Source organism: Mobula birostris, chromosome 20 (assembly GCF_030028105.1).
Source record: "Mobula birostris isolate sMobBir1 chromosome 20, sMobBir1.hap1, whole genome shotgun sequence".
Taxonomy (NCBI): Eukaryota; Metazoa; Chordata; class Chondrichthyes; order Myliobatiformes; family Myliobatidae; genus Mobula; species Mobula birostris.
Window position 1 is genome coordinate 34175522 of NC_092389.1, and position 21983 is coordinate 34197504.

General features: G+C 44.2%; 1 protein-coding gene across 16 annotated transcripts in view; it reads right to left on the reverse strand.

Moving 5' to 3' along the window:
- Nucleotides 1-610: 610 nt before the first annotated feature.
- The window catches only part of LOC140185133 (rho GTPase-activating protein 32-like), a 583009-nt gene continuing 561636 nt past the window's right edge, over nt 611-21983 (reverse strand). For 15 of the 16 annotated variants that reach the window (XM_072238466.1, XM_072238464.1, XM_072238468.1 and 12 more), the window contains 3 exons: nt 20201-21283; nt 14551-14879; nt 613-9894 (listed from right to left, as the gene is read on the reverse strand). In XM_072238466.1, coding sequence (XP_072094567.1) covers nt 7588-9894; nt 14551-14879; nt 20201-21283 — 3719 coding nt within the window. In that variant the 3' untranslated portion in view covers nt 613-7587. Of the gene's footprint in view, nt 9895-14550; nt 14880-20200; nt 21284-21983 lie in introns of all 16 variants that reach the window. The other variant, XM_072238473.1, reaches the window with a different exon arrangement.

Genomic DNA, 21983 nt, shown 5'->3' on the forward strand with positions numbered 1-21983 from the left:
TCATCCAGAAATCTGAACAGCTCTTCCAGGTGAGCCATTTAAAGGTAACTCCTCTGAAATCATCTATTGCATTTGCCAATTTGGCCTCCTCTAACAGTGGTGAGACCAAGTGCACACTAGCTGACAGGCTTATAGAACAAGTGGGCTCTGTCTGCCATGGCCTCCCCAAGCCCCTGATTGCATGCATTTGATTTCCCCTTCTTCTTCCCCAGACACATCTCATACTTTTTTGCCTCATCTACAATTCACCGGTATGAACACTGAATTTCCCAAATTCAGATAAGCCTTATATCCTCTTCACTGCACCCCTCTCTCCATCTGATCCTGCTATTTTGCCCTCTTTCTCATACTCTACCAGTCCCCCATAACCCATTTTTGCTCACCCCACATTGGTTCCAACCACCTACTACCATCACATCTCTCCCACTTGGGTTTACCGCCCCCCCCCCCACCTCTTTCCCTTAACGGTCCCCATTATCACCTACCTTACTTAGACTTCAGCACTGGTAGCCCTTGTATTCCTGGTTGTCACCTTCCAGCCTCTCTCCACATTCACCCTCTCCTCTCCCCCAATCCAAGTGCAGGCTTTTCCTGTTTCCACCCATCACCCACACGTCTCTGTCCCCAACTCCACTCCTCCTCCTCCTAGCTCCTTCACCCGACCCATCTATCACCTACAGCCCTGTCTCAGTCATCTGCATCTTTCTCTCCCCCCCGCCCCCAACTCTCAGTCCTGGTGCAGAGTTTTGACCTGAAATGGTGACAATTCATTTCCCTCCACAGGTGCTTGACTTATTGAGTTCATCCAGCAGATAGTTGCCCCAGATTCCAATACCTGCAGCCTCCTGTCTTCAGCCATTCTGATTGCCTGGTGTCTCAGGGCTGGGTGTGGCTGCACCCACACCAACCCCCACCCCGGCACTCCTTCTCTGCCACCTGTCCCACACCCCTCCTGCAATACTCCATCCTCACTATTCCCAACATCCTTTGCTCCTGCCGGATTTACAAACTCGCTCCCTGCTCCATGTTGACAAATATAGTACACTGTGAAAGTCTTTGGCACCCTAGCTCACTATATGTGCCCAAGACCTTTGCACAGTACTGTAAATTGAATCTCTGGAGTCCAACCACCATCTGGAGTATCCAACACCTATTACCACTGGTCAAAGCTTTCTAAACCGAACACAACACAGTTAATTCCACAGCTTCCTTCTGTTAACCAGCCATCAATCCATACCAGTACATTATCCCTAATATCTCTCTCTCAGCAGCTGACCCTCTTCATCACCTTTCTCTTTCAGGGACTACTGTTGCGAACTGATCTCCAACAAAAAGGATAATGAAGCAAAGCACACAATTGCAGTCTTTTGCCAGACCCTTCAGAGCACTTGAACTGAACAATGCTCCATGTATTGCTTCCCACACCTAACATCTCTCAGAGCTTCCATCCTCTGATAAACTGCAACCACCAAAAAGACAAACATTTGCATTCATTTCACCCAGCTCTGCAGTGTAACCACATTTGCCGACAAAGGTTTCAAAAAGATTGATTTGCACTGATGTCTGTAACCTACTTATTTCTCAGATGGGAACCTTATAAGCTCAACTATGTAACCACCACTGGATATTGAAGGGTGCTCAACCTTGATTTCACACTGTTTCTATTGGATCCGAGAGGATATGACTATAGACCTCAGGAGCTGAGTGGAATGGATGGCCCAATGTTCTTATCAACCTTCAACCCACACAATATCACAGTCCCATCTGCAATATGTTCTGCATTTGATGAATCGCTAAGCAGTAAGATTTAGATTACTAGTCTGAGATGAACACTGCAAGGCTGCAGCAGAGAGACCATATCCTTTGGTGTTGGTGTACTTGATGATCATTGAATACTCTATGGGCAAGCTTCTGTAATTATAGCAAGTTATCATGCTCTAAATTTGAGATGTCCTTTCTGTCAAAGCTACCTCTAAAAGACAAAAGGTCAGTTTTGTAAAAATATAATGGGTAGTAACCTGGGAGGCAAAATGCACGAAGCTTAATTCTCCAATGGTCAATGAAAAGCTGAGGTGTGACCAGTGGGACACTCAGCAGTTTAGTCTTGAGCAGTGGACTAATAACTAAGTCAGGTGTGGACAGGATGTGGGGAATCCACAGATTCAGATCTGAGCCAACTGTGAAGATTTGTGATTCATTCCTTAAATTGGGACTGGCTGGGGATACATGGTGTCTGAATGATGAAAAGCCACCAACAGAGAAACCACAGCCCTGTAGATCTGAAAGAGATCTGCTGGGAAGGACAGACCTTGCATTACTGCCAACTGGGAGACCCTCCGGTTTAGTCCCTCACTTGTTTTTGTGTAAAGTCCACTGACATCCAAATCACAATAATAGACAAACACAATCTGCCTAAATTAATCACACACAAACAATGGTACTACTTCTTGTCAATACTGAGTACACTATTTAAACAAACACAGTCCAGGTTCAAAAAAAGTATGTGAACCTCTGGGGTAATGCCTTCTACAAAGTTATTTGGAGTCAGATATTCCAATCAATGAGATGAGATTGGAAATGTGGGTTGCGGAGGTGGCCTGCTCTATAAAAAAGACACAAAGTCAGGTTACTGACAGAGCCAGCTTTTCTCAAGAAAGATCTGTTTATGTGCACCATGCCTTGATCAAAACAACTTTCAGAGGACCTTAGAAAAATTGCACTGATTCAAGAAGCTGGAAAAGGCTAAAGCATTTGTAAAGACCTGAGTGTTCATAAGCCCACAGTAAGAGAAATTGTCTACAAATGGAGGAAATTCAGTACTGTTATTCTCTCTGAGAGTGGGCATCCTGCAAAGATCACGCCAAGAGCACAACATGCAATGTTGAAGGAGGTGAAAAAGAACCCAAGGGTAGCAACAAAAGACCTGCAGAAATCTCTAGAACCTACTAAAATCTCTGTTCATGTGTCCTCTATAAGAAAAATACTGAACAAGAATGGTGTTCGTGGAAGGATACCACAGGGGAAATCACTGCTCTTCAAAAAAAAAAATTGCTGCATGTTTCAAGTTTGCAAAAGAACACCTGAATGTTCCACAATGCTTCTAGGCCAATGTTCTGTGGACAGATGAGACAAGAGTTGAACTTTTTTGGCAGAAATGCACACTGCTATGTTTGGAGGAAAAAGAGCACTGCACACAACACCAAAACCTCATCCCAACTGTGAAGCATGGTGGAGGGAGTATCATGGTTTGGGGCGCTTTGTTGCCTCAGATCCTGGACAGATTGAGGGAACAATGAACTCAAAATTCTATCAAGACATTTTACAGGAGAATATCAGGGTAGCGGTCCATCACCTGAAACTTATAGAAGTTGCAATAAGAAAATGATCCAAAACACAAGAGTAAATCAACAACAGAATGGTTTAAAAAGAAGAAAATTTGTGTTTTGGAATGGCCTTTACCCAATTGAGATGCTGTGGCATGACCTGAAGATGGCTGTTCATGCAAGGTATCCCAGGAATATTGATGAACTGAAACAGATTTGTATGAAGGAATGGTCTAAAATTCCTCCTTGCTGTTGTGCAAGTCTGATCAGCAGTATTAGGAAACGTGTGGTGGAGGCTACTGCTGCTAAAGGAGATTCTTCCAGTTATTAAATACAAGGGTTCACACACTTTTTCCAGCCTGGACAGTGAATGATTAAACAATCTGTTCAATAAAGACATGAAAAGTACAATTGTTTGTGTGTTATTATAGACAGATTGTGTTATTAGTATAGGCAGAAGATCAGACTACATTTTATGAGTAATTAATGCAGAAAACCAGATAATTGCAAAAGGTTCACAAACTTTTTCTTGCAACTGTAATGTAAGTAATTCAGGAGACTTTTTTTTAAAAAACTAACTCCTTAGCTGATGAGGTTGGAAAGCCTCCAGGATATTACCCTGGTAAAACTGCACTGCAGGTAATCACCGATGAATGCGACACATGATAAAGAGCCACACTGAAGGGTATCAGTCTCTGGTTAGCATGTGTACTTCTGCAGGGGAACCACATATGTTTTGTCCTGAATGTAATTAATTAGAACAGAGACAAGAGATATGTTACGGTCCAGATTGTGCAAACCATATTGTGAATCCCTTAAGTCATCTTTAAGATTTTAGACACTAATTCCTGAGTAAACCAGAGCCAATTTGTCTTTAGTTGATGTTGCCTTTTTTATGTAATGCAGCTGAGATCCTGTGTGATGGAACAACGCAATACTGCTGAATTGTGCAAGTCCAGCTTCATCAGGATTCAGTACAAAAGAACAGAAACTCTGGTTCCAATACACAATTGGCATTAGCCAGCAGCAGGGAAGTGTTCAGTATGTACAGGAATCACAAACAGAATCCAGTATTTACACTTAATTACACCAGGTTTGCTCATCACTCTTTACACCAAGACAAACTCAAAAAGACACAGAAAATAGAGATCAATTACAGGTAGCAATTGATAGCTGGGAGACAGATTCCCAGGACTGGATTCATCAGGAATTCAGGTGTGTTGCAAACTTGGGCTATTATATTTCTCTTAAATAAAACCACTGATGTGTTTTTCAAACATTATGTCTCATTAGCACAAGTTAAGTACAAACGATCTTGACTTGGTTTTTCAGGCACTGGGTGAAACATACACTTCATGCTCTTACCACGGTTTGACACAATAGCTAGCTCTAACTGGAGCTGCAGCAACACTGACCCCTCCATATATTAAGACTGACAATGCATTAATGATAATCCGAAGGAGGTCAGAGCCCATTTTACACTATGTTATATGGAGTACGCCGCAGTTATCTAAACAAGCTTGCTGATTGAGGGGTCACAGCTAAGTTTACAGGCGATGTCACAGCATGTAATTTTTACTGAGGATAAATTGTTATTCCTGTCCATTAACCAACATATGTAAGAAGCTTAATTATTCAGAGGGTTTCATTTCCATCTTAAATATAATGGGAATAGTGGTAATCTGAAATAAAATTTGAAAATGCTAGAAATGCACAGTGTACCCAATGAGCCAAGTTCATGTAGGGACAGCTGTGGCATCTAAAATCCACCTCACACTCACAGACTGACACATGCCTGCTGTATATTTCCAGACATCTTAGTTTGTTTTCACTTTGTTTTGCCACTGTACAGTGTACTCTATTCACTGAAACAATGCACAACTCTTTGAAATTAGCCTTATACTTGATAGGAAGAAATCTAACTGAGGTCTATCACACACAAGCACAAACACACACAGCTGAACTGTTGCAGAACTGAATTGCAGAAAGGGTTCTACTTCAGTTTACCTTCAGCATGTCGCATGATTTAGTGGAGGTTGTGGATGAAATTATCCAATTTCAGTTAATGAAGAATGTTCTCTACACACCCAGCCAATGACTGCAGCCTTGCCCATTGCTCCTTTCTGACTGAATATCTATCTATTTACTTATCGATACAGCGCGGAGAAGGCCCTTTGAGCCATGCCACCCAAGCAAACCCCGACAAACCCAATTAACACTAACCTAATCCCAGCACAATTTACAATGACCAGTTAACCTACCCGGAATGTCTTTGAACTGTGGGAGGAGACCAGAGCACCCGGAGAAAAACCCACGCATTCCACGGGGAGGACGTACAGAGACTCCTTACAGAATTGTACCAGAATTGAACTCTGAACTCCGGAACACCCCGAGCTATAATAGCGTTGCGCTAACTGCTACGCTACCATGGCACCAATATGTCGCATGAATATTCCGACAACAATTTCAAAAGGATTACCTAGTTTCGTTGGGGATGTCACTATCATTAGAGTTACACATTCAGTTAAACTATTAGCCTTTTCATGAAAAACAACTTTCTGGCTAGTTTTACTAACAGAGAGACCAGCAAATGCTACAATTATATCAACACCAATGCAACAGCTTTGGTGACAACACTACAATGGAAAATACTGCAGTGGGCGCAGCCTTGGGTAGGATCCCTGTTAAATATGTGGCTGTGACGGGGGCCTGCACCCTCAGGATCTACATATCTTTCTTGACATTCCTGAGCCAGATTAAAAATCCCCACTTAGCCAGACTGCCCATGCTTTTCATACTCCAGCGACCTACTCTTGTCATTTCCACCTTTTCTGAACTGTTTGTTCCATGTCTCTTCTGAAAAACATCCACTTTACCTGAGATTATTGTTCCTTTAGCCATCTAATTTCCCTTACCTGCTACCTTCTGCAATGTTATTTCCCTACCCACTGCTCCACATACACACTTCTGTCACCACCTCTGATCTAGTTTAAAAGTTGCTCATCTCCTGCCCTGATGGAAAGTCTGGACTGTTAACTCTTGTTACCCTGCAAAGTATTTCCACTACTTCTGTTACTGCTTGAAACAATATGGCAATTGTCTAAACATTCTCCTGCTGGCTCCAGTAACTAACAAAGACACCACCATTCCTACGAGTCTGAAGGATAATCTCAGTACACTGAGGTCTGTGATGGAGGACTTCTCACTTTCAATGGCCCTTTCTGAACGCAATCTATAAATTTTAGTGCAGAATCTGTGCCGCGTGCTGTCTGTAGCCTGTTTATACAGGTAAATGCACAGGGAGAATACTCGAGGTGATAGGTCTCAAACTGGACTCAATTAATATACAGGATTCTAAACTGGGCACGAAAATGATTAAAGCCTTGGTACATCAAATCAAATGGCACAATTTGTTAGTTAGGATGCCTGGAACAGTATGTTAGTATCTACATAGAAGAATAATAGGTTTAAAACAAAAAATTTTATCTAAAATCAGCTGAATTTACCTACTCCCAAACTGGAATATCTTCTGGTTAAGGCTGACATTGAGGTGGTCACTCAGCATTAGGCAGGTGGTATTTTGTGTGATTATTTTTCATCACTGGCGACTGGTTAGAAAGCCAATTGGAGGGTGAGTACTGTGCTTCAAATAAACTAAACTTCAAAATAGAAAAGGACCAGCCTTCTGAGACTGTTTACTATGAGAGAGGAAGTCTATTGGAACATACGTGATTATTTATTCAACTGGAGCATGTGGTTGAATGGTGATTGGGTGTAGACAGAGACAGCTGTAACATGAGGGGTGGGTGGGTGTGTGTGTGTGTGCATGCGCGTGTGTGTCTGTGTGTGCGTGTGCGTTTACGCACCTGTACGTGAGTTGAGGGTTGACTAAGACAGAGCCAGCCCTGCAGCAGAAAATGAGAGCCAGTGTGTGGGAGGTGTGTTGATCAAGGTAGAGAGAATTAACAACTTCTCCCCAGCAGCTCTACTGAACAGTAACTGTTCTTGTTAGAAGGAATTTAGGAAGATAATCCCCTTAAGTGTTGAGCCTCGTGCAGAATCTTGACAATCGTAAACACTAAGCTGAGAGTCATTCACCGAGGGCACAAAATGTAGTCTCACGTTTCATATATGTGCTCAAAATACACAACACAGAAGGCCCAACATTCCACATACTATGCATTTAAAAACAGTACTCGGGTTATCTTTTGAAAAATAAAACAGTCCACTGCCCAGCAGAGACTGTACAGAGTAAAACTTCTGCTCATTCCACGTGTACTTCTGTCTCAGCCCTCTGCATTGCCAGCTCCGTAGATATGAAGCTTCCCTGGCCCAAAGCAGTGCTAAATGTCCTGCCTGGAGGTTGACTGTAGCTCGGAGGTACATATGGGGCACTTCCTCCCAGCCCTCGTTTCTGCTGCTGAGCCAGAGTGTGACAGTCATCCAAGTTATCATACTGAGACATCACCGTCAGCGTACTGTGCCGCTTACTGCCTGGGTGACCAAGACAGGGGTATGGGTACGACAGGGACTGTTCCCTTCCCAGTGGCTCGGGATGCTGCTGAAATTTGGTGCCATAACTCCTCTCAGCTTGGCTCGATAACAATGGCTTGGCAAACTCCTCGCCCTCCTTGGTGTAATAGTCTCTGGTAGGGTGCTCCCCTCCAGCTCCTCTCACTTTTGCTCTCTCTAAGTCTGGCCTGTCAATTGCTGTCCGAAAGGAATCTTCATAAGTCTGTAAAGGCTCGTGAGAAGCAAGCATGTATTTACCAGTTGCGGATGGATATGTTCGCGAATCTGGGTGATCTGGCCTATGCTTCAAGCCATAACCTGCAGAATGTGTGTTGTACGCCTGCCCCCCTTTGGAATCTGTAGAGGACCTTTGACAGGAATCATATTGTGTTTGGTCATAGGCAGGTTCGTGTGGCCTTCTGGTCCTGTTGGGGTTCTGTTTCTGAGGAAGTGCTGGCTTTTCAAGTTGCCCATTTCCAAAGGGTTGGTGGTGAGGAGTCGTTGGCTCAAGGTACGCTCCACTGTCCAGCTCACAGTCTGGTGACTGACGGACATACTGTGGATCAACGTCTGAGCTCTTTGAGGTGGCAGGATGCCATCTCTCTTTTCCCTCACTCACCACCATGCCAGTTTTCCCAGGATCTGACTTACTTCTGGAGTGGCTGATCTCTAGGCTGCCAAATTCTTCCTGCAAGTTGGGGGACACGTTGTCATACTGCGACATTACTAACCCCTTGGTCTTCTGGCGGCTGCGGACCTCTCGGCGAATGGACTGAAAGCGGGACTTCTCAATTTCCTCTGGGTCCCACATCATGTGCGCCAGCTTCACATCTGGAGATGGTGGCACATCTCGACTCACAAAACTGTGCTCCCTACTCATCGCATTGGCGTGCGCAGCGCTGCGTGGGTATGGAGGTGCATTGGGATATGGGAAGATTTTACCCTGAAATCTACCCACGTAGGGTGGGATATCTCGGCTTGTGAAAGAATGGAAATGCCTTAGCCTTACTGAACCGTAGGAATCGGCAAGATCATAAATCATACAGTCAGTCCCGTGCAGGTTAAGTCCAGAGGTGGAGTAAGGGCTGTACCTGTACTGGACTCGACCATTTTCAAAGTATGGCTGCAGCTGAGTGACATGGTAATCTGACTGAAGTGGTGGAGCCTGGCAGGGCTTGTACTGGTAGATCGGTCTCTGATAATAGTAGAGCTCATCACCTGGAGGCACCTCAGTTCTTGAAATGGGAACCGACCGGATGGAAGATGATGGCACATGCAGAGAGTGCACCCGCCTTATCGCTGGGTATACAGGCTCCTCAAACTGGGAATGTGGGCACACAAATGGTCGCATGACTGGATTCCCCACTGGGACGTAATCTGACCGGGATAGCCGAGGTTTGGGAAGGTGAATGGAGACCGCTTTGGGCTGGCTGGTAAAATTGTTGAAACGAGATGCGGCTGCGGGAATGTTTTCAGGCCGGGAACCATAGTGCAGATGTTGTGGAGTGCTCTCTGACCTGGACGGACAGGATAAGTGCTGAGGGACACTATCAGCCCGGCACTGGTACAAGACAGGCTTCATGGAATGAGCATGCTTCTGGTGGAAGTGGTTATCCATATCTGGTAAGGATTCCATCTTGGGATGATAAGGATGTGACTGGCACAGAAAAGGTGGCTTGGGAGGAGGAGGTTGGGGTAAAGCATCTTCAATGGATGATGGTATTGTTGTTGAAGCCAGGAATGAATGGAAGTTGGAGGCTGTAATGGTCTCAGGCCCGGAATGATTAGATGGCACCCTGCTTTCCACTGATCGGAGGGGAGGCACTAGTGGACTGGCACTATAGACACTGTGATCCACAGGGGCAGACTCTGCTCTTGGGTGTGTAACTGGTGCTTGAGCATTGCCTCTTGCTTTCCCCTGATGTCCACAGTGAATGTCCAGGCCTGTGGCAGCTCGATTAACACAGCCAGTACTGGGGCCGAGAGCCGACCCAACCTGTTCAAGCTCGCGTGGCTCAGATTGCTTGACAGGAACCCCTGGAGACACTGCTGTTCGAACCTAGAAAGTGAAAAAACAGGAGGTGAACCAAAAACCACCATCTCCAAGAAACATTTTATTCTCACGTTATTTCAATTTCCGGTGCTTCCTTTCTTAAACCCCATACTGTGAATGATTCTCTGTTCAGATTTGATGCCTGAAGCTTAATATCAGTGATGTGCAATTAGTAACCTTCTATTTTCATCTTCTCTTTCTCTTTGCCAGCTTGAACAATTGAATCCCACTGTTCTCCCGTGATCACTCTGAGATAATGTGTGTGAGTGCAGATTCCCCCACAGGGAGGCTCAGTTCAAGGACTGTAATCTCAGGTGCACTTTATACAGATCTGAAATCTTTCACGCATTTGCGGTGGAACAAATATAACTTATTAACATTTTAACTGTATACAAGTTTTAAAATGTATATTTGAATGAGAGAATGGCCCTTATTCTTTCCTTCATTTGGCTACCTGAGGTAAATAGAGCAATAAATAAACTTTTGTGTTTGATACTGTATGGTATTATAAAATGTAAAAACAAACAATGGGTGAACCTTCTGAGCAACTGCCATGCTAAATTGAGTGACAGTCATAGAGAAGAACAGCACAGAAACAGACCCTTTGGCCCATCTATTCCAGTTAAAATGCCCATTCCCATCGACCTGCACCAGGTTACCCTTCATTCCACTCATGTTACCCTTAAACTTCCCATCTTTCACCCTTAGCCCGTGACCTCTGGTTGTAGTCCCACCAAACCTCAATGGAAGAAGCCTACTTGCATTTATCCTATCTATACCCCTCATAATTTTGTACACCTCTATCAAATCTTCTCTCAATCTTCTACTTTCTAAAGAATACAGTCCTAACCTATTCAATCTTTCCTTATAACTCAGGTCTCCCAGAACCGACAAACCTGTAAATTTTCGCTATACTCTTTCAACCTTGTTTACATCTTTGCTGCAGGTAAGTGACCAAAACTGCACAAAATACTCCAAATTAGGCCTCACCATCTTATACAACTTCAACATGACATCTCATCTTCTGTACTCAATACTTTGATTTCTGAAGGCCAATGTGCCAAAAGCTTTCTTTATGACCCTATCTACCTGTAACGCTGCTTTCAACGAATTATGGACTTGTATTCCCAGATCCCTTTGTTCCACCACACTCCTCAGTGCCTTACCATTCACTATGTAAGACCTACCCTGATTGGTCCTATTGAGGTGCAAAACCTCGCACTTGTCTGCATTGAATTCGATCTGCCATTTTTCAGCCCATTTTCCCAGCTGATGCAGATCCCTCTGCAAGCCATGACAGCCTTCCTCGCTGTCCACTACATCCCCCAATCTTGGGGTCATCCGCAGATTTGCTGATCTAGTTGACCACATTATCATCCAGATCATTGAAATAGATGACAAACAACAAAGGACCCAGCGTCAATTCCTGTTGCAAACCACTAGTCACAGGCCTCCAATCAGAGAGGCAACTATCTGCTTCTCCCACAAAACCAATGTCTAATCCAATTTACTACCTCATCCTGAATGCTGAGCGACTGAACCTTCTTGAATAGATTCCCATGCGGGACCTTGTCAGATGTCTTACTAAAATCCATGTAGACAATATCCATTAACTTGCCTTCATTCACTTTCCTGGTAACTTCTTCGAAAAAGTCTAAAATTGGTTAGGTATGATCTACCATGAACGAAGCCATGCTGACTATCCTTAATTAGTCCACGCCTATCCAAATATATCCCGCCCCTTAGAATACCTTCCAATAACTTTCCCACAACTGATGTCAGACACACCAGCCTATAATTTCCTGGTTTCTGTTTACAGCCTTTTTTAAACAGTGGAACAACATTGGCTATCTGCCAATCCTCGTACCTCTCCTGTTGCTAAGGATGTTTTAAACATCTCTGCTAGGACCGCCACAATTTCTGCACTTGGCTCCCATGGAGTCTGAGGGAATACCTTGTTTGGCCCTGGGGATTTATCCAACTTGATTTGCCACAGAGTAGCAAACACCTCCTCCTCTGTAGTCTGTACAGGGTCCATGTAGTTGATGCTGCTTTGCTTCTCTTCTATAGACTCTATATCCGTCTCCCGAGTAAATACAGATGCAAGGAATGTGTTTAAGATCTCGCCCATCCACACATGGATTACCATTCTGATCTTCCAGAGGACCAATTTTGTCCTTTCCAATCCTTTTACTCTCAACATACCTGTAGAACCCTTTAGGATTCTCCTTCACCTTGTCTGCTAGAGCAACTTCATGCCTCCTTTTAGTCTTTCTGATTTCTTCTTAAGTGTTCTCTTGCATTTCTTGTACTCCATAAGCACCTCCTTCGTTCTTACTTGCCTATACCTGCTATGCACCTCCTTTTCTCTCTAACCAGGGCCTCAGTATCTCTTGAAAACTAAGATTCCCTATACTTGTTATCTTTACCTTTTATTCTGAAGGTATATATAATCTTTGTACCCTCAAAATTTCATTTTTGAAGGCCTCCTACTTAAGTACACCTTTGTCAGAAAACAGCCTGTCCCAATCCACACTTGCCAGATCCTTTCTGATATCATCAAAATTGGCCTTTCTCCAATTTAGAATCTCAACATGCGGACCGGACGTATCTCTTTTCATATTTACTTGAAAATAATGGCATTATAATCACTGAATGCAAAGTATTTCCCTACACAAACTTCTGTGACCTGCCCTGCCTTATTCCCTAATTGCAGATCCAGTATCACATGCTCTTGCATGGGGACTTCTATGTAATGATTAAGGAAACTGTCCTGAACGCATTTGACAAACTCTAGCCCATCTAGTCCTTTTATAGTCAATATGTGGAAAGTTAAAATCACCTCCTATAATAACTTTATGTTTCTTGCAACAGTCTGCGATCCCTCTACAAATGTGTTCCTCTAAATCCCATGGACTGTTGGGTGGCCTGTAATATAATCCTATCAACTTGATCATACCTTTCTTATTTCTCAGTTTCACCCATAATCCATCATTAGTTGAGTTCTCCAGTCTGTCCTGACTGAACATTGCCGTGACATTTTCCCTGACTAGTAGCACCACCTCTCTTCATTTAATTCCTCCTGCTCTGTCACATCTAAAACAACAGAACCCCGAATATTGAGCAAGCAGTACTGCCACCCCCACCCCTGCAACCAAGTCTCACTAATGGCTACAACGTCATAATTCCAGGTGTTGATCCATGTCCTGGGCTCATCCACCTTTCCTACGATACTTCTGCCATTGAAATATACACAGCTCAGGGCACTAGTCACACCATGCATGACCTTTTGATTCCTGACTTTGTCTGAGGTCTTGCCAACATCTGCCTCCACAACCACTCCTCTAACTGTTCTGGCACTCTGGTTCCCATCCCCCTGCAACTCTCCTTTAAACCCCACCGTGCAGCATTAACAAACCTTTCCACTAGGATATTATTCCTCCTCCAGTTCAGGAGCAAACTGTCTCTTCTGTACCCGTCCCACCTTCCCTAGAAGAAAGCCCAATGATCCAAAAACCTTATGCTCTCCCTCTTACACCAACTCCTTAGCCACACATTAAATTGTATTATCTTCCTAGTTCTAGCCTCAGTAGCACGTGGCATGCATAGCAATCCTGAGATCACAACCCTGGATGTCCTGCCCTTTAACTTAGCACCTAACTCCCTGAACTGCCTATGCAAAACCTCATCACTCATCCTACCAATGTCATTGTTACCTACCTGGACCATGAACTCTGACTGTTCACCCTCCCACTTAAGAATGCTGAGGACTTGACCTGAGACATCCCGGACCCTGGCACCTGGGAGGCAGCATACCATCTGGGAATCTTGTTCTTGCCCACAGAAACTCCTGTTCATTCCCCTAACTAACGTATCCCTTATCACCACAACTCGTCTTTTCTCTTCTGAGTCACAAAGTCATACTCAGTGCCAGAGACCCAACCACTGTGACATTCCTCTTGGGTCAACCCACCCACCCTCCCCCCGGAACAGTATCCAAAGTGATATACCTGTGGTTGAGGGGCATGGTCACAGGGACACTCTGCATTGGCTCCTTAACCCCTTTCTGTCACCCATTTTCCTGTGCCCTGCACTTTGGGTGTACTACCTCTCTCTATGTCCTTATCTATCACCCCTCCAATCTCTCGAATGATCCGGAGTTCATCCAGTTCCAGCTCCAACTCCTTAACATGGTCTGTTAGAAGCTACAACTGGAGTTGTCTCGCAGTTACAGTTATCAGGGACACTGGAGGTCTCGCTGCTTTCCCACATCCTGCCAGCGTTGCATTCAACTATTCTGCCTGGCATCTCGATGTCCTAACTGAGCAGATAAAAAAAAGGGAAGGAAAAAAAAAACTTAACCTGGAGTTTTTCTTCACTAAAGCCTCAAGATCACCACTGACTCTTTCCTCTTAGACGACGGCCTCTGCAACAATGGCCACTGTGCTTGCCCCTGCCTTCCTTTAATTTGCCTTTTTGCTAACTAATCCCAAACACGGATTGGTCGCTGGTCAGGACTCAATTTACATTGCCGTGATCCAACGCTGCCTTTTTCTACTTGGGTAGTGGACATGAGTGAAATGCCCTCCATTCAAACTTCCGATCTATATTGCTACAGATATCCAGAGTCCGGTTGACAGATTATGCTTTCTCTTCCCTTACCTGGCCTGAAGCTGTGGGCCCTGGCGCAGTGCTTGGGGGAACCTGACCCGTAGCTGGCTGCGGTTCGACACTTGGCTGTACAGTAGTCTGACGGCTGGCTGTAGGAAGTGCTGAACATGGTTCTGTCCAAGGTATGGTGTGCAGATGCTGGTCCCCTGAGCCCTGACCCCCTGCATGAGGCTTCTTCTGAGAGTGGACAGTAGCCTGTTGGGCACTCTCTGCCAGGGCCAACGCCAGCAAACGGGCAGCACTCTTTGGGGGTGGAGGTGGTGGAATTAGAGGCACAGAGCTAACCACTGGAGCCTCCTGAGGGGATTCCACTTGAGTCACTGCAGAGAAAACAGAAGTTTTAAATACATTTACAAATAGGCTATTACCTTTTAGTAATAGTGGCAACTTGATGAAAGCTACAGGCAGTCTTACAACCATCTCTGTTGTCTTCCACTGAAATAATAGTCCTAACCTTTCATGATACTTTCATTATATTCTCCTTTCCAAATGATGCTTTTGTCTTTGCCCATTGTGACAAAAAAATTACCTTGTCTAATTGTCTTCTGTGTGAACTTTGCATTTGTAGTCACATCTCTTAATTACTAATTCACCAGGTACTGAAGAAAATCTTTCAGAAATTACACAATGAAAGCTCTTCAAGATGTTGAAAGCATTTAATAGGTCCCAGTGAGTAGCTCAATAGATCTTGTCATCATTAGTTTCTAATTAGTGACACATCCCGGGCAATGTTACCTCCCCTCATTGTCATGAGTGATAAGGTAATACAGTATGGAAACAGGCCTTTTGGTACAATTTGTTCATGCTGGGCAAGATGCCTACCTGAGCAAGATTTATTTTGCCCACATTTGACCCATAATTCCCTAAATCTTTCATATCCATGTACCTGTCCATGCCCTCTCCTCTAACACCTCTGGGCAGCTCAGACAATATATCCACAACCCTCTGTGTGGAAAACCTGCTTCTCCACTTTAACTCTTTCTCGTCTCATCTTAAGCATTCATGTATGTCCTTTAGTTCTAGATACCTCCAGCTTGGGAAAATGACTGTGACTACCTATTTATGTCCCTCAAGATTTTAAAAACCACTGTAAGGTCACCCCTCAGCCTCCTTCACTCCAATGAAAACAGTCCAAGCGGATGTAGTTACACACATAACATGCTGGAGGAACTCAGCAGGCCAGGCAGCATCTATGGACTGATGAGGGGTCTCAGCCCGAAACGGCAACTGTTTACTCCTTTTTATAGATGCTGTCTGGCCTGCTGAGTTCCTCCAGCATTTTGTGTGTGTTGTTTGGATTTCCAGCATTTGCAGATTTTCTCGTTTGTGATAAGCCTATGTAGTTACTCCTTTTAACTCGAGACTTCCAATCCAGTAACATCCTAGTGAATTGTGTCTATACCCTCTCCAGTTCAATCACATCATTACTGACTAGGAAGCGAGAACTGCATGAAACATGTGTAAATGTGGCCTCACCAACAGCTTGTACAGATGCATCATGGCATTCCAACTCTTGTACTCAAAAGCCCTGTCTGATGAAGGCAATATATCATATGCCTTCCTCAACCCTGACCAATGTGTCGTCAGTTTCAGGGACCTATGTGCTAGCCCTTCAGCCATTCTGCTCTATAAAACACTCCCCTGGGTGTTGCTACTCAGCAGTGTATGTCCTTGCCCTGGTTTAACTTCGCAAAATGCAACACTTCACACTTGTCTGAGTTAAATACTATTTGTCATTCCTTTGCCCGTTTTCAAAGTTGATCTAAATCCTGTTGTAACATTAGATGTTTATTACTGTCCACTATACCACCAATTTCACCAACCTACTAATCATGCCACCTACATTCTCATCCAAATCATTAATATATAAAACAAACAACAAAGGACCCAGCACTGACCCTGTGGCGCACCATTTATCATAGGCCTCCAGTCTGAAAAACAATTCTCCAATATCACCCTCTGCCTCCGTCCAGCAAGCCAATTTTGTATCCAATTGACTAGCTCACCATGGCTCCCATGTGACCTAACCTTCCAAACCAGTCAACTATGCAGGATCTTGCCACAAGCCTTGCTGAATTTCACACAGATGATATCTACTGTTCTGCCCTCATCAATTGCCTTGGTCACCTCTTCAAAAAAAAACTTACCCAAATTTGTCAGACGCAATTTCCATTGCACAAAGCTATCCTGACTATTCCTAATCCGTCCTTGGTTCTCCTGTAGTTCCCCATACAGTGTAAATGAACACCCTGATCCTCAGAGGACTTATTCTCTCTGTAGTTATTCTTTTTCTTAATGTAATTAGAATCTTTTAGGTATTTCCTTTACCTTCTCAGCCAAAGTCATATGATGCTCTCTTTTTGCCCTTCTGATTTCTTTGTTAAATGTACTCCTGCATCTCTCGTACTCCTCAAAGGATTAGCTTGATCCATCTGCCTATATGTGACCTCTGTTCACTTCTTTTTCCTTGCCTCCAATATCCATAGTCAACCAGGATTTCCTCATCCTGTCAGCTTTACCCTTCACTCTAACAGCAACATATTGGCCCTGAACTTTATCTTACTTTTGAAAGCCTCCCACTTGCCAGACCTCCCCTTGCCTGCAAATAGCCTCTCCCAGTCAATCTTTGCAAGCTCCTGACTAACGTCGGGAATCAGAATTACTATCACTGGCTTATATAATTTGAGATTTGTTTTCTTTTTTGCAGCAGTAGTACTGTGCAAAAGTATAAAATTACTATAAAATATGCCTTGCCCCAATTAGGACTTTTAACTTGTAGACCAGTCCTATCACTTTCCATTTCTATTTTAAAACGGAATTATAGTTAATAATTCCAACGTGCTCACTCACTGACACATCAGATTGATTAGCTTTTTTGTCACTTGTACATTGAAACATACAGTGAAATAAGTTGTTTGCGTCAAATTGAATAAGCGAGGGTTTGGCTGGGCAGCCAGCAAGTATTGCCATGCTTCTGGTGCCAATGTAACATTCCCATAATTCACTAACCCTAACCACGTTTTTGGAATATGGGAGGAAACCCACGCAGTAATGGGGAGAACGTACAAGGCCCTTACATACAGCAGTGGGAATCGAACCGTGATCTTACCGCTGGCTGCTGCAAAGTGGTGTGCTAACCGCTATGCTACTGTGCTACCATCAGCCACTTGCGCTGCCTCATTTCCTAAAAGGAGGTCAAGTGTAAGCCCCTTCACTAGCAGACCATCGACAGATTACTTCAGAAAACTTCCCACACAGACCTACCAAATTCTGAACACTAATCCCTTTGCACTACGGGTGTCCATTCAATCCTACGGAAGATAAAATCACCTGTGGTCTCCCTACATGTCTGCTCCTCTAGTTCCCATTGACTACTGGGGTGCAATCCCGTCAAAATAGCCTCACTAGATGTTCCCAAGGAATTTCATGAGTACTGCTATGATGTTCTCCCTAACCTATATTACTGCTCCCCCTCCTCTCTTATCCCCACTTCTATGGAGCCTATAATAGCTATACCGCGGAACACTGAGTTACCAGTCCTGCCCATCCCTCAACCATGTTTCTGTAACAGATATAATACGTCGGCCCCATGTACCTCTGTGCCTCGAGCTCACCTGCTACTTGCATTAAAATAAATGCAGTTTAGCCTGTCAGATTTTTCTCACTCCATGTCCTGCCCTGCCTGATTGACCTTTTGGACTTGCTCACTTTAACTTACATTTGCTTCAACTTTCCTATTTGCTATACTACTTCTTTGGGTCCCACCTCCTGCTAGTCTAGTTTAAACCATCCCAAGTGGTACTAGCAAATCTTCTCACAAGGATGCCCCTCAGAGCTGAGTTTCCTATCTTTTACTGTATACGTTTGTAAGTATTTGGTGTCCCAAAATGCATTATCTCACAGTTAGCTGGATTAAGTTCCATCTGTCGCTATTTTCGAACTGATCCATGTCCCCCTGCACCCTTTCACAAACTTCTAACTCAAACTCAGCCAAACTTGGGTTGTCAGCAAACTTCTCCTTGAAAGTTTAGCCAATGAATTAACACTGGCAATTCCAATGAAGAATGGATGTAACTGATCATTTTGTACTGTTTCCTGTTAATTCTAAGACTAAAATGAGTAAGTGGTCTCAGCAAAAGGTCACAGCCACTGAATGTAAACCACTAGCCCAAGACCTGGCCTGTGTTAGTTAACCAAGAGTTGAATCAGCCACTGTTCTTGCTCCTGACAGCTGTTATTTGTATCTGTTTACTTAAGTTGGTTCGGATCACTAGATGCCCACTTTGTTCTCCCAATGAAAAGTATGAATACTTGGTTCACATGAAGAATAGGGAGTAACACTGAGGAGTAGGCAGCGCCTAAAGAACTCAAATCTTGCCTCCCCATTCCTACACTGATAATGACACTGTGCAAATTTCACCTCCATTCCTGGATCAGAATGCAACACTGAAGAATCACTCCTCCAATGGGATGAAAAGCAACACCTGCAATGCAGGAGTTGGTAACACAATATCACAATCTCACGTCTAAGCTGATAGAAACTGAGCTAGCACACCAACTCTGTCACATGAGGAATGACTGAAACACTTCGCCAGCAATCTGTTTAGTTCTTACTCCCACTCTCCTGGGCTTGAATGGCATATTCCCTACTCGAGTGAGAAATAGAAAGGCAAGGTGCTACAAAAGATCTCTGTAAAAATAAGTGCAACACTACACCAATATCCCCATCCCTATCCCTGGATTGATATGACACCGTGATCTCACTCACTACCCACTCTCAATTCCTAAGTCCTCAAAGCTCAAACTCAGAAAGGATCTGTATTCAATACCTTAAAGCTGCTGTTACTCATGCAAGAGTCTTCTGGCACAAATCAGTCCGTTAGGAACAGGAAGGTTGCTATAAATATTTGCCATTGGATGCAGCAGAGAGTGACAAATACTAATCCTCTGCTGATTAAAAATTGAATTCCCTTAACACTCTAGGGCAATGGGCAATGTTAAAGCCTCGGTTCCATTCTGTGTGCAGACTGAACAAAGTGCATATTAACTTAGCCTACAAAAAGTGTTTTTGTCCACAATGATGATTCACAGTATGAAAGAGAACGTATTCACAAAAAACAAGTAATACAGCTTTGTTTTTCAATATCTTTGGAAACGGTTACTTTTTTAGGTCTACAAGGGCAAACACCAACCAGTCTAACAACATGAGACCCCTAATACCAAGACCCTTGTGTATTACAACAACGTACAGATACCGTGGGCATGCGGCCAAGCGGTTAAGGCACTTGACTAGCGACCTGAAGGTCACGAGTTTCAGCCCCAGTTGAGGCAGCGTGCTGTGTCCTTGAGCAAGGCACTTAACCACACATTGTTCTGTGACGACACTGGTGCCAAGCTGTATTGGCCCTTGCCCTTTCCTTGGACAACATCGGTGTCGTGGAGAGGGGAGACTTGCAGCAATACAACCTTGCCCAGGCCTGCGCCCTGGAGAGTGAAGACTTTCCAGGCGCATATCCATGGTCTCGCAAGACTAACGGATGCCGTTTTTTTTAATACAGATACCGTACTGAAATACAGCATGCTCAATGAGTGTCTCCCAACGAAGGGTGACGGTGTGTAAATATTCTCATCCAACACATACCTTGTGATTGGGTAGATGATGTAGTCTTGCTCTGAATGGTTAGTTCATGCCATTCTGGACTTGGTCCTTTTGCCTCCATTTGTGACTGGGCTGATGACGCAGCCTTGCTTTGATTGATGGATTCATGTCGATCCAAACTCTGCCCTTTTGCCTGTGAATATTGTTTAGTTTTGTTTTGATCGGTCAGTTCATGCTGGTCTGCACTTTGCCATTTGACACTTGTTTGGAAGAGGGCAGAAGGTGTAGACTTGTGATGACTGGTCAGATCATGGCCTTTAGCCTCTGAACCTGGTGCAGCAGCAGAAAGCTTGTTGTGAATCTCCTGGCGGCAGCCCTCGGGCAGCTGCACATCACTGGTCTTCAGCAGCATCGACATCATCTGTGGAGGTGACTTGCTGATATTGTTACTGCCTGTGGGGCTGTTGCAAGGTGCAGATGAAGCCCCTGAGAAAGCAGCCATGTTGCCAATCATTTCAGATACACGTGTCGGAACAGAGATTGTGATCGGTTCAGAAATATTCATCATAGGAGACTTGGGTGACTTGCGTCCAATTTTTGGGGAGAAGGCATGAACAACCTTTTCCGCAAATGAAGACGGTTTAACTAGTTTCTCGTCAGTGGGGCTTAGATCTGGTGAGAAGAATGGGCTCAGTACTTTATCTGGGGAGTGAGAGGCTGGTTCGGAACTAGTAGCATTTCCAGGGGTTAGGCACACACCGCCAAATTCTGACTCCTTCACACTACCATTCAAATTGTCTTTGCCAGTGGGTGAGGAGTCCACCTGAGATGCACTGTTGTCCAGCTCAAAGAGTTGTGCCCGCGGTGGACTACACTGAAAAGACATTGGGTCAAAGTCAAGCCCAGCTGCCCCCATATCTGGTGGGCTCAGTTCCACTTCATCCATACTAGAAGACACCAGTGCAGGCACTTGGAGAATGGTATCCTCTCCTTCACTCTCGTCATTGGGAAGGTTGTCATAGGAATTGCAGTGGTTGAGGCTGGGAAGGACACCAACATTGAAGGAAACAGACAGAGCATCACTGCTGGACCGAGGCCTTCTAGGTCTGTACACCTTGGATTCTCCTAAGGGTGAATAGACAGCAAATTAATCACCGCTAGTAATTGATTTATGACACTGAAATTAATTCTAATGTCTATATATTTTTGCATCATGAGACATAACACTTGTAACTGTCTGCCAACAGGTCTAGGAGTGGTGCACATTTTGCTGTCCTCAGCACCTCAACCCCTCAATCCTGACTTCTGTCCTACTCACTGATCAGTAGATGCCTACTCCCATCCTTGGAAATCCCCAGGACAGTCCAAAATCCCCCTGCCTCATGGAGTAGCGGCAGGGATCAGGAGGAGCACTACAGGGCCTGGAGCTGAATGTCAATGTGGCATTTGGCACTTACTGTTATCTGCCCAATCTTCAGTAACCAATACCAGGCCCGAATTCCTCTGGAAATCTCTTGGGCCCTCTGGAGGCCAAACCAGAGATCAGAATCAGCTTTATTATCACTGACATGTTGTGAAATGTGTTGTTTTGCAGCAGCAGTGCAGTACAATACACAAAGTTTTTTCTATCAATTACAAACCCCATTTCCAGAAAAGTTGGGATATTTTCCAAAATGCAATAAAAACAAAAATCTGTGATATGTTAACTCATGTGAACTTTTAACTGACAAAAGTACAAAGAAAAGATTTTCAATAGTTTTACTGACCAACTTAATTGTATTTTGTAAATATACACAAATTTAGAATTTGACGGCTGCAACACACT